The sequence below is a fragment of the Melitaea cinxia genome, chromosome 28, assembly GCF_905220565.1.
Source record: "Melitaea cinxia chromosome 28, ilMelCinx1.1, whole genome shotgun sequence".
Taxonomy (NCBI): domain Eukaryota; kingdom Metazoa; phylum Arthropoda; class Insecta; order Lepidoptera; family Nymphalidae; genus Melitaea; species Melitaea cinxia.
The window spans coordinates 6,143,260-6,159,443 of record NC_059421.1 but is presented as its reverse complement, the minus strand read 5'-3'; the positions used below and the strand labels follow the sequence as shown (position 1 = coordinate 6,159,443).

The 16,184-nt window shown below is 29.0% G+C and overlaps 1 protein-coding gene across 2 annotated transcripts; it reads right to left on the bottom strand.

Annotated features, from left to right (window-relative positions):
• Positions 1-213: 213 nt before the first annotated feature.
• Positions 214-6,234, bottom strand: LOC123667551 (prisilkin-39-like). 2 transcript variants are annotated; one of them, XM_045601432.1, is made up of 17 exons: positions 6,162-6,234; positions 5,940-5,972; positions 5,766-5,804; positions 5,432-5,467; positions 5,306-5,326; positions 4,795-4,821; positions 4,418-4,450; positions 4,195-4,263; positions 3,480-3,533; positions 3,308-3,361; positions 3,103-3,153; positions 2,533-2,553; positions 1,690-1,701; positions 1,538-1,570; positions 1,323-1,349; positions 516-597; positions 214-296 (listed from the first exon to the last, which is right to left on the bottom strand). In XM_045601432.1, the coding sequence occupies exons 1-17, from the start codon at positions 6,207-6,209 to the stop codon at positions 286-288; spliced, it is 651 nt and encodes a 216-aa protein (XP_045457388.1). In that variant the 5' UTR covers positions 6,210-6,234; the 3' UTR covers positions 214-285. The 2 variants fall into 2 exon arrangements, with proteins under 2 accessions (XP_045457388.1, XP_045457389.1); XM_045601433.1 differs by lacking the exon at positions 3,308-3,361.
• Positions 6,235-16,184: the final 9,950 nt, after the last annotated feature.

The window sequence follows — 16,184 nt, the reverse complement described above, 5'->3', positions numbered from 1 at the left end:
ATCTAAATGAATGTATTTTGATGCTTTATTAAACAAAAAAGTTTAGAATTTAATTTTAATAAATTTTGTATTACTGTTAAATTTTGAACGCATCTGTGTTTTTATGGAAAAGACAAAATCGTATATTCAGATGAAACTAATAACAACTAAATGAAACAGGTGAAAAAAAAAAATACAGGTTTGCTATGTTTTTGTCATTTATTGGGATAGTAATTAGTTCATGATATCTTTTGGTCCGTTATTCTGCATGGTCGGTGCGGATTTGCTAGAATTCTCAAGTTGACCTTATTGAGTTTCTGAAAAAAAAAAATGAAAAGTACAATCTGTGTAAAATCATTGTAATCGGATCAGAAATATATCAAATATGCGAAACTGTTGATATGCAGGCAATTATTAATAGGAATAGTAAATTAAATTTCAGAGAAAATTGTAATAAAATATTGTTGTGATAATAATGAATATATTTTATTGAAAAAACAAAAATTTTAATGAAGATTTTAGATTTTTTTGCTTACCTAGGAGTTTTTGTTTTGCGTAATATTCTTGAGTCAATGATGGGTAGTCTTTGGAGTAAGTTGCGTATCCTTGATTGTATCCCTGCGTATTTGAACATAGGGTAAAAATAAAATAGTTTATAGAGGTTTTTTAGGTTTTTTTATATAATAAAATATCTAACATTTTATAACAACTATAAAAACAATGTTGACCTTATACAGAGATTATTATAATTATTTAATAGCCTTTGCTATTTATATTGAGGATTTTGTTAGCTTATAAGTGTTTGTTGGGCCGTCTTGTTGTGAAAATGCTAATGTCTTGTTGTCCGCAGTTAATGTAATGTTCGAATACGATTAAATATTTTAAATTTAAAACAGAACTTTTTGAGTGCCCTTACTTCTCTGTCAAAATATAATTTACTAGCTGACCCCACAAACCTTGTTTTGCCATATATGTTACCCCCCCCCAACCCCCTTAGCTTAGCTACATATATGAAAAATAGATGTTGGCCGACTCTCAGACCAACCCGATATGCACACAAAATTTTATAAAAATCAGTCCAGCCGTTTCAGAGGAGTATTGTAGATAACATTGTGACACGAGAATGCAATATATAAGATTTTTTCACTGAATTTTATCTTCTATTAAAATAAAATATAGCCTATGTCACTCCTGAATAGCGTAGCTTTCTGTTAGTGAAAGAATTTTCATGATCGGATCAGTATTTGCGAAGATTACCCCCTACATACAAAGTTAGAAACTTTAACTCTTTATAATATTAGTATAGATTACGTGTTTTTTATTTAAAATTATTTGTTACTCACAGGAGCGTAGTATAATGGGATGTTGTACTATAAAAAAAATTAAAATATTAATCAGAATTCTGATTTTATCTGCATACAATTATTAGTAGGAGAGGTGACAACATGGTTAATTATAACTTTATTATTTCAATTGTACATGTATGAATTTATATTATTTTAATTAATTGTTGCATAATACGTTAAATATTTTTGAAAACGAAAGTGTCAAAACTTACATTATCTTCGTGGCCAGAGTGTCCGTAGCTAGACTGTAAAGAAAAGCAAAAAAAATAATAAAAATAATGTGTATGTATGTAAGAAGCTATACAGACAAAAATATTAAAAGTTTAAACGTCTAATGCGTTTAAGATAAAAAATAAATACTCACTCTGTATGGGGTCTAAAATAAAAAAAAAGTATAGATATTAAATTTAATAATAAAATTTTACACAAAAAAAAACTATTAGTAAAATGTTGATTATGTAACAATTAAACAATTAATCAAATAAAAAAGAAATTAAGATCCAATAAGAAAAACTTAGTTCGTGCTCAATGAATCAGTCAAATTTATTTTTAAATTGTTACTGTATCTTTATCTACGTGTTGTAAATAAAATTTGCTAATACGTTATATATGTGTTAATATACCTGTAGTAATCGTAGGTGTTGTATTGGAAGAAAATAACAAAAATTCTTTTATTTATATTGAAAATGTTTTTAACATAACATTTATTATTAAGTGCTTCCTAAATAAACCCTCCTCCTAAACGAAGAAAGAGACCTCGAGATTAGTTAGTCTTTTTGTTTATTTATGATTACCATACAAACATGTACAAAAATACATACATACATACATATAATCACGCCTCTTTCCCTTAGGGGTAGGCAGAGACCACTTCTTTCCACTTGCTACGATCCTTACATACTTCTTTCGCTTCGTTCACTTTCATTATTCCCTTCATACATGCTCTTCACAAAAAACAACATAATAAAAAAAAAACACAAATAATTCTTTATTTCAGGTTACGAATGAACCATAATATAATAATGAAGGTAGTAGTAAATGAAATTAATAAATTTCAGTACTATAAAGAAAATTGAAATGGTAATAAATATGTTTTGTTGGAGTAATCCTCACAGACAAACAAAAAGTCAATTTAGATCAGCTTTAGATGTATCGTTCTAAAATACAAATTAAAATGAGTGTGTTTAAAAGAAATTTAAATCGGTACCGTATCGCCTTTTCCGTAGGCCTGGAAATAAAAAACATTGTTAGTTAAAAAAGTAAACAATCTTAATTTTTTTTTAAATCTATTTTATTTATGAACGATAACTTTTTCAGATTTAACAACATTATCACAAGCGTAGCGTACAAATTTAGAATAATTTATTAATCGCACAATATTTTGGCTTATATTAAAAAAAAGTTAATAATATTTTACGTAATTCAACCATTTGCATAAGTATTATTATTAAAATTAAATAGAATTCATTTTCATGTTTTCTTATACGTTAAAAGCATTATACTCAACCAAAAAATCGGGCGGTTGCATATCAAAATAGAACGTTTCCAAAAATATTGATATTTGTTACTATGGACTTAATAGTTACATGTTTTAAAGCTTAAATAAAAATTTCTTTAAAACTTTTATTGTAGGTTTTTCAATATGCAATAGGTATCTGAATGAGATTCTTTTTTTTTTAAATACCATTAGCGAAAATTATATCAGTTGTAATTTACATGATATTTATATTTTTTTAATATATGTGATTTCTTGTGGCTATTTAGAATTATATCATACCTTGCCTCCATAATAGTAGCCAGGGTTGTAGTATCCGGAGTTGTAGTAGGACTAAATGACGGAAATAATCATACATTTAACAATTATAAAATAAGACAAAAAAATTCGATGTGAATTTCGTTCCTTTCATACGTAAATTATAAACAATGATACAAATATACAATATACAGTCGTTTCTTGAATTATTACGTGTATTTTGCTATACCTTGTCACCGTAGTAGTAGCCAGGGTTGTAGTATTCGGAGTTGTAGTAGTATGACTAAATAACGGAAATAATTATACATTCAACAATTATATACGAGGATATGAATATATAATATAAGTAGTGGTTTATTAAATTATTACGTTTTTAATTAATTGCGTTTATTCTGCCATACCTTATCACCGTAGTAGTAGCCAGGGTTGTAGTATCCGGAGTTGTAGTTGTAAGACTAATGAATAAAAATATTACTAAATTATACAATTATAAAATATCCTAGCGTTTGTAAAATAAATGATATTATACAACTGTACACGTGGACATGATTTGTATCATAACTATCTGTAGATATTTATTTATTTATTTAGTTTTTAATGATGAATTTAGATCTTGAATTGTAAATGTGTATTGTTCAAATATAATCATCATCATTGGTCCGTCTATTGCAGACGATTTAGACAGTGTCAGACAGACACTGTGTCGCCTAGGACACACTTCAGGAAAACGCAGAGTTGCCTAAGCTCTGCGCCACCCTCTCGACCTTACTGGCTAGGCCCGCAGGAACGACGAATCGACACGTGTGGAGCCAGTTCGGCTGCAGGAGTCTTTCGAATTTTAGAGCTAAGCCACGAATGTTTGACGGATACCCCATTTCGGGATTCAAATGAAGTTTTGAGCAGGACTGATGATTTTGAGCCAGGTTTATTCCTCGGTCGTTTTTTACAACCCCCACGGAAAGAAAGGGGGTGGTGCTACTCTACTCGGCCGACACCACACGGCAAACATAGCAATAATACCAATATGGCAAATAATATACAATATATAATACGTATAATTCACATACATACATATAATATAATACACTAGTTTTTATATGGTTTTGTTGACTATACCTTGTCACCGTAATAGTAGCCAGGGTTGCTGTATCCAGGTTGGTAGTAGCCATAACGGTAGTAGTAAGGCTAGTGAACAGAAGTAATTGCAAATTACAATTTTAAATGAACATAACTAACGTGTTTTATGTGAAAGCAGTAGTTATATGTTGCATGTATACAGAAACAATATTCAAATAATCTTTGGCTTTTAATCTATAATCAACAAATTAAATAAACTTACATTGTAATAGTTTGAGTAGTAATATTCAGGAGCCTGATGAAAAATATATAATTAGTAAGTATTTATTTATTAATTTAATACCTTATTGAATATGTGAAATCATAACAATATTCTAACTTAAAAAAAGTGCAAAAGTGATATTTTTAATAACAGCATATTATACATTGCCGAAAAACGGATCTAACTGTATGTTATACACTTTTGAAAAATTATACAATTTTGAACCCAGGGACGTCGGTTATGATTAAGAAAATTTATGCATAACAATACAATTGTCTACTGTAAGGTTCGAAGCCTAGCAATGGGCACTTTTACAAGCTGAAGCACAGCCAAAGTATTACTAATATTTTTAGAACTTTTGTAGATTATTATATTACCCCGTAGTTGTAATAGTAGTAGGGATTCTGAAAAGAAAAACATTTAGTTGTATTACGTATATATTTACTTATTACGTATATATTTCCTTATTATTTACTTATTAGAAGAACATCTTGGCTAAAAAATCTACGCCAATGGTTTGGGAAAAGCACCCGTTCGTTATTCAGGGCTGCGGTATCAAGGAGCCAGAATGATCGCCGAACTTCGTGAGAAGATGGCACTTTAAGAAGAAGAAGAAGTTGTATTACCTGAATACTTAATATGCAATATGTCCATCAAATTATTAATATATAATTATATTTTTATGTTATAATACTTAGTATAATATTAGTATAATAATTATTAGAGGCATATTTTTAAATAATTATTAGTACAGTTTATGCATAATTAACAAATTTTTAATAGTATGTCCATATATGTTAAAATTGTTTGATTTTGGTTTCGTTAGCATAAGCTTTTATATAATAATAATAATTTATATAGGTATAACTAGTATAATCAATAGTTTACCTTGCCGTAGTAGTAGCTGGGCTACAGAAATGAAAATAAAATTAATTATACAAGATTGAACTGATGATTAGATATGATAAAAAATATATATATATATTTAGACAAATAAATGTAAGAGTTATTTACCTGTCGGTAATAATAATAGTAGTCGTAATTATAGGGCTGTGAATATAATTATACATATTAATTTTGTTTTAATAAAAAAATAATAATAGTGCTTAGCCAAAAATTTTACTATCACATAATGATGGTTTGAATAGTTTTATTAGCTTAATTAGTTTATATGCTGTAGTCTTTTTTATTTCACGTCATACATTTTAGTGATGTGTTTATGTTATGTGTTACTTTTTTTTCATTTTAGATTCGTAAGAAGGAATTTATAATTTCAAACATATTGGAATCTCATAAATCGACTGAGTTTTGTGTGTGTTCAATGTTGAATATAAAAATGTATACATACGCCGTAATACGGTCGGTAGTAAGGGTCGTACAGGCCGTACTGAAAAGTAAATAAACAATTATTTTTGTTTGTATGTTATATGATTTATTTTTAAATGGCTTAGTGTTAGTTTATTTACAGTGATATTGTCAATAATTTAAAAGTTGAAAAAAATTAGATAATTAAAACACTTACACTCCTTTGCCCTGTAGTGGCGGTATCCGTATACTATTTAAAAAAATTAAGACAGTTATTAAAATATTGTTATTTAAAATTATAATAAAAATTAATAAAAAATAGCAAATGCAATTTAAAAAGTTATAATTTTAAAATAAATTGAAATATAATTAAATTAAATATAAATTATTTTTTTAAACCTTTCATGTTTAGGAAAAATAGTAAAAACGTTATACTTACTGCCGAGGCGGCAACTAAGCAGAATCCAAGAAGAATAAGTAGTTTCATTTTTCTTGCTTCGAGTCTCCGAACAAACTACGAATTTTTCGAAAAAGTCTACGGTTTTTAAACCTAAATTTTCATTCTGTGGCGAATTTTTTAAAAATTTCGTCCATGTTTATTAATTAAGCGTAAAATATAACTTCTTATAATTAATGAAGATTTAAAAAGGTGTGAAAATGTATATTTGCTTATCGTATTTTAATTATGATTTCGTGTTTTAATAATGAGTTTTTAATTAATAACTTGCTTGGAGTTTCATGAAATTAATATAATCTATAGGATGACGGTAGCTTCACTTTTAACCATAATCAATAATTCAATTTGTTAAACAACGATTGCAAGGTGGTTTTGGAGCCAATTTGAATGAAGTTATTTTTTGATTTTGATTTTTAAGTTATTTTATAAATGTTTGGTAAGGTAATTTTGACATTTTTGTGTTTCTATATTTGTTATTTTTACACTTGTGAAAATCAACAGATATAAAAACTACAATTCAGCCTTTAAAATCTCACAGCTGGAAACTGCCCTTTACTCCATGTAAGAGCGGGGTCGGCGCTTAATCCACCACGCAGCTACTCGATCCACGAATATATATATATATATAGATATTTCCTTACTATGAGTAGCGATCGTTACTCATAGTATGAAATATACGGATACATATCAACGGGCAGTGGAGCAGCGTTATGATAACTACCGGAACTAAATAAATCGCTGAAATGTATGAATTCGCATAGCTTTCTCTGGACCAAATTGGTAACGATTGACAGCAAATATCCTGTTAAAAATTTGGAGCAGCTTGACTGGGGAAGTATACGTATAAGTATACGTACTAGACCTTACTGAAGATCGCAGCTAAATAATACTGCTTTCAAGCAGTGTTGTGTTCCTGGGGGAGGGTCGGAAATACTAATAAGCTACGTTAATCGCGTTTGCTGACCTAGTTGTATAAAAAAATAAAAAATAAAAATGAAAAAACATAGCGGTGTAGAAACGACATTTTAAGATTTTATGAAAATTGCATGTACATTATGTGCAAGATATTTATAGACATTATTATGTAAACAACGTAGAATTTTCATTATAAAAATCTGGATTCATTTAAAGTCTATGCAGCTTTAGCTTGGGCTCATGTACATAGAACCATGTTGTTTATGTAGGACATGTATTTACATCACTACACTGCCAAACAAAGTTTCTTTTTGTCTGACGGTAAGTGGTTACCGTAGCCTATGAATACTTGAAATACCAGAAGCATGACAAGCAGTATTATTTGCCTTGTTATCTTCTTTTTGTAAGAATGAGGTACACCTAAGTACTATTGAATTTGAAGAAAATATTTCCTGCCTATAGAGTAACATAAATATGGTTGATACTCCATACTCTAATTTATTCCAAATCTCCATTAAGGACAAAAGGTAGAGGCGAATAATTACAACTTTAAAAGGAATATTAGGTTCTACTTTCATCGGTTTTTGTTCTTTAGAATATAATACTTACTAAAGATTATAAAATATTATCTAATTATTTATCGTTGTGTCCATTTGTTATAAGTATTCTTTGACGGTTAGCAGGAAAGTGGACATAAGGTGCCAATCAAACCACTAATTACAAATTCATACGACGTTTCGATCCTTTATTGGACCATCATCAGGCATCTAAAATACATACAAACATTGAAGAAAGTTGTACAACTAATTAATCCATACAACAACAAAACAAAGAGAACCAAACCATCAGTACCTTTATATGTAGCAGTCAATAGACATCTCCTCATTAAAGTTCTTTCATTATGTAAGATTCCAAATCCAAATGTATTATATATTATTTTTAAGTTACGTTTTAAGCTGTATTATATGAATTTTGAAAATTTATACTAAAACATTTAAATTTAAATAGGTAACAATATGCACAATTTTAAGTTATTAAGTTTTTTTGGTTTGTACAATTTCAAGGCATCAAATTCTCAGAACTTGACTATTGAACTGCATCTAAAACATCAATCATATATGTACATATAAAACTATCAAAGACTGATAATGTCTACACAACGATCACAACCAGAATTTTATATTACCTTTACATATATTTTTTTATTTATAATTTCTTTCTTTCTATTTAAATTTTTTTCCACATGTATTTTTCCTCAATGTTATATATCATTTTTCATTATTAATCATTGCAATTGTTAAATTTTAAAATTAGTCATTTCTTATAAAAATATGTCATTCAAAATTAGCTAGTTAAAAAATTTTTACATTACAATTTCTATTTAATAATCATTACTTGTTGTAATTATATAATAATAATAATAATCGGACCTGAAGACACATTGAGGATTTGAAACCTGGTCTTTTCAGTCGTTTTTGACCGGCGGATTTCCCACACGAGTTATTGCAACTTTATTGACACTTGCGAAATTTGCCTGTGTATTCTAACGATATTTTTTCATTGCCTAAAAACAGGGATAATATGACATTTTCTAAAAATGAATCCTAGCTAGAATTCAGATTATATATGTATATATATATATATACATATATATATATATATACATACAAGAATTACTACACTATATATATATATACACATACAAGAATTACTCGTTTAATAGTATAAGATTAAGATATATTATACTGCTTATTTACTTACCTGATAACTATTTAGTAATCTGTGCCTGAGAGCCTATTTCTAATTGATATTTATTTTTAATCCTTTTTTATGTGGTATTGAATAAATTTGTTACTGAATATTTCTTCAAAAATTTAAAGAAAATTGTTTAACAATAACTAAATAATAATAATAGTAGGCGCTAGTAGCAAAATATTGGTCACATTTTACTATGACATAGAAAGATCTCATACTCAGTTTCACCATAACACCTTAATAATTAATATTTTTTAAAATAAGAAAATTCAAATGATAGCATCGGATTACTGGAGTTTTTTAATGACTCTTTTATTATGTAAGCAACAACTTTTATTACTAGGTCTAGAAATAGGGACAGGGATCTGTGAACTAGTGCATTCTATATGTATATTATATTTATGTGTGAACATATAACAGGTGTAAGCCTTCTCCAATACGGAGAAAGAGGCCTATGCACAGCGGTGGGATGCTACAGACTAAATTAATTAATCAATCAATATAGCCGGTGGACGTAAGAGGCAAAATAAAACACACAGATATATTATTTTATTGTCTTTATTAGCGAAAATAATAGTTTTGCGTATACTTAATCATATCCTAAGTCGGCGACAATTGAGGAAATTTTAGGTATGAAAGATTCTATTAGCGGTCATTATTATCGTCCAGATATCTCTGAAAAAAAAAACATAGTATATTATCTACATATAATTCGAAATTTTAAAATTAGGTAAAGCCTATTTCGAAGATTTTTTTCAATCGAAAGGCGGTACTTGTCGTATGGTCCCATTTAAAATTAATTAAGCTCTGACAAGTACTTTTAGAGTTGTCCAATACTGTGTTTTTACTTGATTATTTTTTCGTCAACCTACGTTGTATTTATACCCCATAACTTATTACTGCGTATACCGATTTTGATGATTGTTATTTTAATCGAAAGGTGATGCTTGTATTGATGTTAGGTTAAGATGTGATTACTACTTTTTGAGTAATCTTAATTACTTGTCGATGTAATTAAAGTCGTTTTTTTTCGTTTGCGAGCAAATACAATTATTTCAGCTTACCAACGGTTTAATTTTTCCATATTATTATATCCTTGATATCCCGTATATGTTGAGAAGTCTGGATAGTATTCCTGTCTGAGTTTCAAATGTAAAGAACTAAAGAAATAAAGTAATTTATATCAATAATACCTATACGCCGCGTTGGCGCAACGGTCACAGCCGTGGATTGTATCTGTTGACAAACATTTGTATTGGCCATACAGGTGTTTGTCGTGGTCTGGTTATTTGTGCAGTCCTTGTGGGTCTCCCCACCGTGCCTCGGAGAGCACGTTAAGCCGTCGGTCTCGGTTGTTATCATGTACACCTGATAGCGATCGTTACTCATAGTAGGGAATATAGCGTAGCGCTGAAGCGTAAGCGTAAATCTAAAGTAGATACATATCATTGGAAAGATCAAAATTTCCTTAGGGATTGAGAAACACTGTTACTAAAATATAAGTAGAAGACTATTAGGAGCGACTTTATCTCATGTCATTTCTATATATACAAAATCAAAGATCGGATAATTAGCGTACGTATTGAATCATAAAATAAAAAAATAAAAAAAAATTAGAGTGTAAAAAGACATTTCAAAGTTGGTTAACGCTTACTCTTCTTTATTAATATCGGAAAAAGGATACAAATTTATTTTGTAGAGTTATAAAAGGTGTTTATTTTGTTGATTATAATTTTAAAAATTGCAAAACTAATATGTTATAGGTAATATTATTTTCTCGGCCGTTGCTCCCATAACTAGACTGAAAAAAGGTAGAAAAAAGGTATAAATGTACATGAAAATAATGTTTCAATTAGTAATTAAAATAATAAAAAAAAAAACCTTGAATATACAAAAATACTTACTCTCGGTGGCGACTAAAGTAACAAAAAAATAAAAAAATTAATGATGATGACCTTGATAATAAATTTTCAAATGTTTGTAGCTTAAGACTGTTAGACATAGTTTGTTAAAAGGTAAAATAGTTGCAGTAAATATTTATTATTTGTGTTATATTTAGTAACAAGAATGACACTAACTTAGTAGTAACCAATAAAAATACCTTATTTTAAAAGTACTATAAGAAAAAAAGGGTATTATATTTTTATGACATTCTCAAAAAGATAAGTTATAATAAGTATCTAAAAAACTTTTTTTAAAAACTAAGATAAAAAAAATGTTATCTAAAAAGTAAACTTCAAGTCAGAATTTGTTTTTTATTCTGTTGTTCAAGGAGTTTATTTAAAAATTTCATCTGACATTATTTTCTTTATAATTATAATTCAAAAAAATAATCATCGTAAAAGGTGACATACAATTCTCAAAAGATACATATTTAATCATTACATCTTACCTTGTTGCCGTAATAATAGCGCTTGTAGTGATAGGGGAACTAAAAAAAAGAAACAATTGCAAAATTATACAATTTCTTTTTATATAAAAAAAAAAACAATAACTTAGTAATTTAGTTATTTAAATTTTGTTTATTACCCTATTGTCGTAGTACTTATTGTAGTATTCTGGAAGCTAATCAAAATAAATTAAAAGTTATATATTTATACTAATTTAAACATTGTTATAATACTATGCTATGTATAATCAGGTCTATAAAAGTTGGTTTACACTTACTATATAAAAAAAAAATGTTAAACCAACAGACAACTCCACCCGATGTTGACATATGTATCAAAAATAAAATAAACAATTTACTCTTGTTTCGGGGTCCAGAAACACACCATACACGAGCAACAAATTCCAGAGCATGTATGACATGTGCGGTGATCGAAAGCGCAAACGCCATCGAACCAGCCATGAGTCCGTGCTATGAACGTTGCGGTAACGCGTCGCCAACAAAAAAAAAATGACTTATCTTATTTATTAATAATAACAATTAATTTCTTATTTTACTGTCGTTTTTTTTGTAAAATATTGTAATTTATACGAAACTGTACCTTACCTGACCGTTATTATAGTTTGGCTAAAAATGCAAATCATAATAATATTATTTTAATCTTGTGAATTATAATTATTATAAAAATATTGGTAAAATAAAAGTTTATAAAAAATAACTTATTTGGTAGTAGCAGTTATCGTAATTGTAGAGCGAATTCTACGACAAATAGTATTTTCATTTAAATTAGTTAATTCATTTAAGTTTTGTACATTTTTTATTAATTATTTAATTCTATTGCTTTGCATTCGTGTATACTTTTACTATAATTAAAATTTGATATGTTTGTAACACCATTTTTGGCGCGAACTTGTGGAGGCCTATGACCAGCAGTGGATTGCGATAGACAGAAGTGAGTGAGTGTTGTAACAATAAATGTAATTTTTACATACGCTTAAATCTGGTATTTTCTTGTCATATGTTCCGTACTGAGAAAGAAAATACACAAAAAAAAAAAAATTGAAATTAGTTTATACACATTTAATAAAAAAGTAGAAAAACATTACAATTTTTTTATGTTTTTTAATATAAATTAGTAACTACGTAGTTTATGTAAAAACTTTGTTTTTTTTTTATGTTTTTTAATATAATTGTACGTAATTTATGTAACAACTTAGAGTGATACTTATGGAAAGTTGTTAGTTCCTGTATATATAATGTACTCTGTGGTGTTATTATTCCTCAATCATGCTCGTCACAATGTAGTGAAATAATTTCAAAAGTTAAGGCATTATAGAGATTATATTAAAATATAAACCTGAAAATAAAACAAACCTCATTTGAATCGTCATCATCGCGTACTGGCTAAAATATGAAAAGAAAAATTAGGACCCATGACTACTTTACAGGCCAGTAACAGTATCTGTCAAATTAAAAAAATACATATTCAACCTGTATACAGATACTCACAGTCGGTTTCGCCGAAGCCGTTATCACGCAGACCCCAAGAAGTATTAGTAATTTCATCTTTGCCCTTTAGGAATTATAAAGCAACTGCGAATATTGAAATATACTGCTTCTAAATTAAAATTTCTTTTCTGTGTGAAATTTCTCAAAATGACGCCCATGTTGATTAATTAAGCGTGCAACATTATTTTTTAATATTATTACGATAAATTCTTGCTGCCTGCTTACCAGCAAGTTCCATAATGCATGAATTCCATAATGCAGAAATTTTCTGCTCAAAATATGGAGCAGCCTGACTGGGGTAGTACCTCGATCTTACGGAAGATCGCAGCTAAATAATACTGTTTTCAAGCAGTGTTGTGTTCCTGTTGGTGAGTAAGGTGACCAGAGCTCCTGGGAGAATTAGGGATCGGGTCGGCAACGCGCTTGCGATGCTTCTGGTGTTGCAGGCGTCTAAAAACTACGGTAATAGCTTACCATTAGGTGAGCCGTACGCTTGTTTGCCAACCTGGTTATATTTAAAAAACCACCAATCGACCGCATCAAAACGTATAAAATATTTAATATTTGTGGGGGTGCTTATCACGTTTATATCCTGTATGGGACTCCTCTCCCCGTTACCATGGCGATTGATACTTTGCCTAAATATAGGGATCTCAAAAAAAAAACAATAAACGTGGCACCTATCCGAACAAATATAAATTTAAATATGACAATTGATTGCGTTAGCTTCAAACATAAATGTATATAAATAGACAATTAATTTTAATTAGACGATTCAAAGTAAAGACAGAAGAAAGTATGTGACTTGATAAGGTAAATATTAAAAGTGATGGAAATAATATTTTAGACTTCTTGAAAATTGCAAGCGAATCAGGGCGTCTAATATATGGGCAAGGGAGGGAATTGCAAAGCCGAGCAGCTTGGACAGTAAATGATTTAGTTTTGAAGGTAGTGGAGTGGGGAGAAATTTTAAAGTGGTAAATTATAATCGGAACGTAACTATAATCGGAACGTAGGCTTCGAAGTACCACAAACTTGCAGCAGATAATACTGGTCTCAAAGTAGTTGATTTTTGGTGGTGAGGTAGGTTACCAGAGTTGTTGAAGTTGGCCGGTGGTAGAATCGGCAACGTGCTTGCGACGTTTTTGGTTTTGTAATCGTCTATAGGCTATGATAATCGCTTACCATCAGGTGGGCCGGGCCGTACGCTTGTTTTCCGACTTATTCGTATGAAAAAAAAAACACTTTTTCCTCCATTCCTTATTAAAACGCTTTCATTAATGTATCTGTGTATTTACTCGTATAATCTTAATATATATAAATCTCGTGTCACAATGTTTGTCCTCAATGGACTCCTAAACTACTTAACCGATTTTAGTCAAATTTGCACACCGTGTGCAGTTTGATCCAACTTAAAAGATAGGCTATATTTTATTTTGATATATTATGTTATTATTATATTTCAGAAAAAAATAAGGTGATACGAAGTTCGCCAGGTCAGCTAGTAATTATTATATTACTTTTTGAGTTTATTTTAGGAAAATTTAATTTAACAAAGTACTTTTTATTTACCTTCGTCCCACTCATAAGACTTAATTAATATCTTATGAGTGGGAGGAGTTCTTTAAAAATGGCTAAATAACAAGAATTATTAAACAAACATAGCAGTAAAAATATAATAAATAGACAATTAACGTGGGTGCAGTTAATACCTGTTATGTAAGTACGTATACAAATTGCTTAAAAAAACTCGGCCAAGTGCGAGTCGGACTTGCGCACCGAGGGTTCCGTAGAAAAATTATTAAAAATATTTTAATTATATGATGTATCTAAAAATTTATGCTTTTCGCAATTTTCCCTTTATATGTATAAGACGTTGCTTCGTACCAAATTTCAAGATTCTGAGTTCACGCGAAGTAGCTTTGTAGGTAGTCTGTACGTTTTGATTTCCTTGAGAGTGTCGAAAATTTGCAGATTATAACGCTGTATCTTTTGATTGCGTTAGCTTAGAACTTTCATTATTTTTCACAGCTCTAAGAGACAGTAGACTTGAGTATTTGATATGAATTTCAGCTTTATACCTCCAAGCGTTCCTGAGAAAAAGGGTCTCGTCAGACAGATGGACAACAATGTGATCCTATAAGTGTTCCGTTTTTTCCTTTTTACGTACGGAACCCTGAAACATGATAAATCATTTACGGGTACGGCTTCTTCTCGGCTATATTAATAAAAAGTGTACAGATATAAAAAAAAGATACATAAAATAAAATATACTAGCAACAGGAAAAACAAAACACCAGTATCGGACCATATTTTAACTCTTCGCACAAATAAAAAACACGCAGAATAACCATAAAATGTTAAAAAAATGCAGGGGCAGCGATGAGCGTGTGGATGATCACTTAATAAAAAAAAAAAAAAAAACTAGGACAAGGTATAGGGTAATAAATATAAGGTAATAAATAAAACAAACACATATGGTACAAATATAGTTATTCTAAATCAACCATCAAACGCCATTACTACGTGACAGGCTATTTCCCAAATGCTGATACGTAAAAAGTTTAACTAGCTCTTAGGAGCTAGTTAAAGTTTTTACTTAAACTTAGGTTTAACATTTTCAGACGTTTTTTGGAGAGATTTTTTTGGGAAAATTTAGTTTTAAAAGTAAAGATTTTCAATAAAAAAATTAACAAATTTAAAATTAGGGTACTTTCGTAAACCCTTTAGTATAAATACACTGAAAATGCAGGCGAAGGTGATGTTCCAGTGTTCCTAACCTTTTAGGTCAGTATTTTTGAAATAGATGAAATTATATACGTAAATAATTAAGGGATCATGGTGGACTATACTATGTCATGTTTTAACATTGCTAAATTATTATATATTATATTATATATTTGTTTTAGGATTCTCATTATTTTTTTAGTAGGATTTTGTATAATTTCATTTCTGGCATGACCCAGTTGGTCTTACCAATGAATTCTGATGAACCAAAATAAAATATTAAATTAGAAAACTGAATAGTAACTAAAAGGTTTTTCCATCTCAAATCTGCTAATTCTTACGTAAATGTTTTTACTCAACTGCCATGAAGGATTATGTTTTACGCACGTATCATGTATGTATGCATAAAACATTCCTTATATCTTTTAAACTACTGTATGGATTTATATAATTAAGATATCGTTAGATTCGTCTTGATAACCCAAGTGGTCTTAGATAGTTGAATTTTAAAAAAATCCGATATGATGACTGTGAGACTGAAGGTAAAAAAAAAATTTAATGTATATAATATCAAAAGATCTCATCATGAATGTTTCAAAATGGTAAATTAGGAACATATTATAAAAAAAATCTCATCCATTTTTTTTAGACGGTTTTTTTAAAGTTATATGTATATTACTTGTTTTTATTTAAACATTGCGTTTCACAAT

Bases quoted from the DNA above. Each gene is read 5' to 3' on its own strand.
- LOC123667551 (XM_045601432.1), bottom strand. From the start codon at position 6,209: ATGAAACTACTTATTCTTCTTGGATTCTGCTTAGTTGCCGCCTCGGCA. The intron at 5,973-6,161 runs GTAAGTATAACG...TTTTTTAAATAG, and splicing joins GCTTAGTTGCCGCCTCGGCA to TATACGGATACCGCCACTAC. The intron at 5,468-5,765 runs GTATGTATACAT...TTATATTCACAG, and splicing joins ACTACCGACCGTATTACGGC to CCCTATAATTACGACTACTA.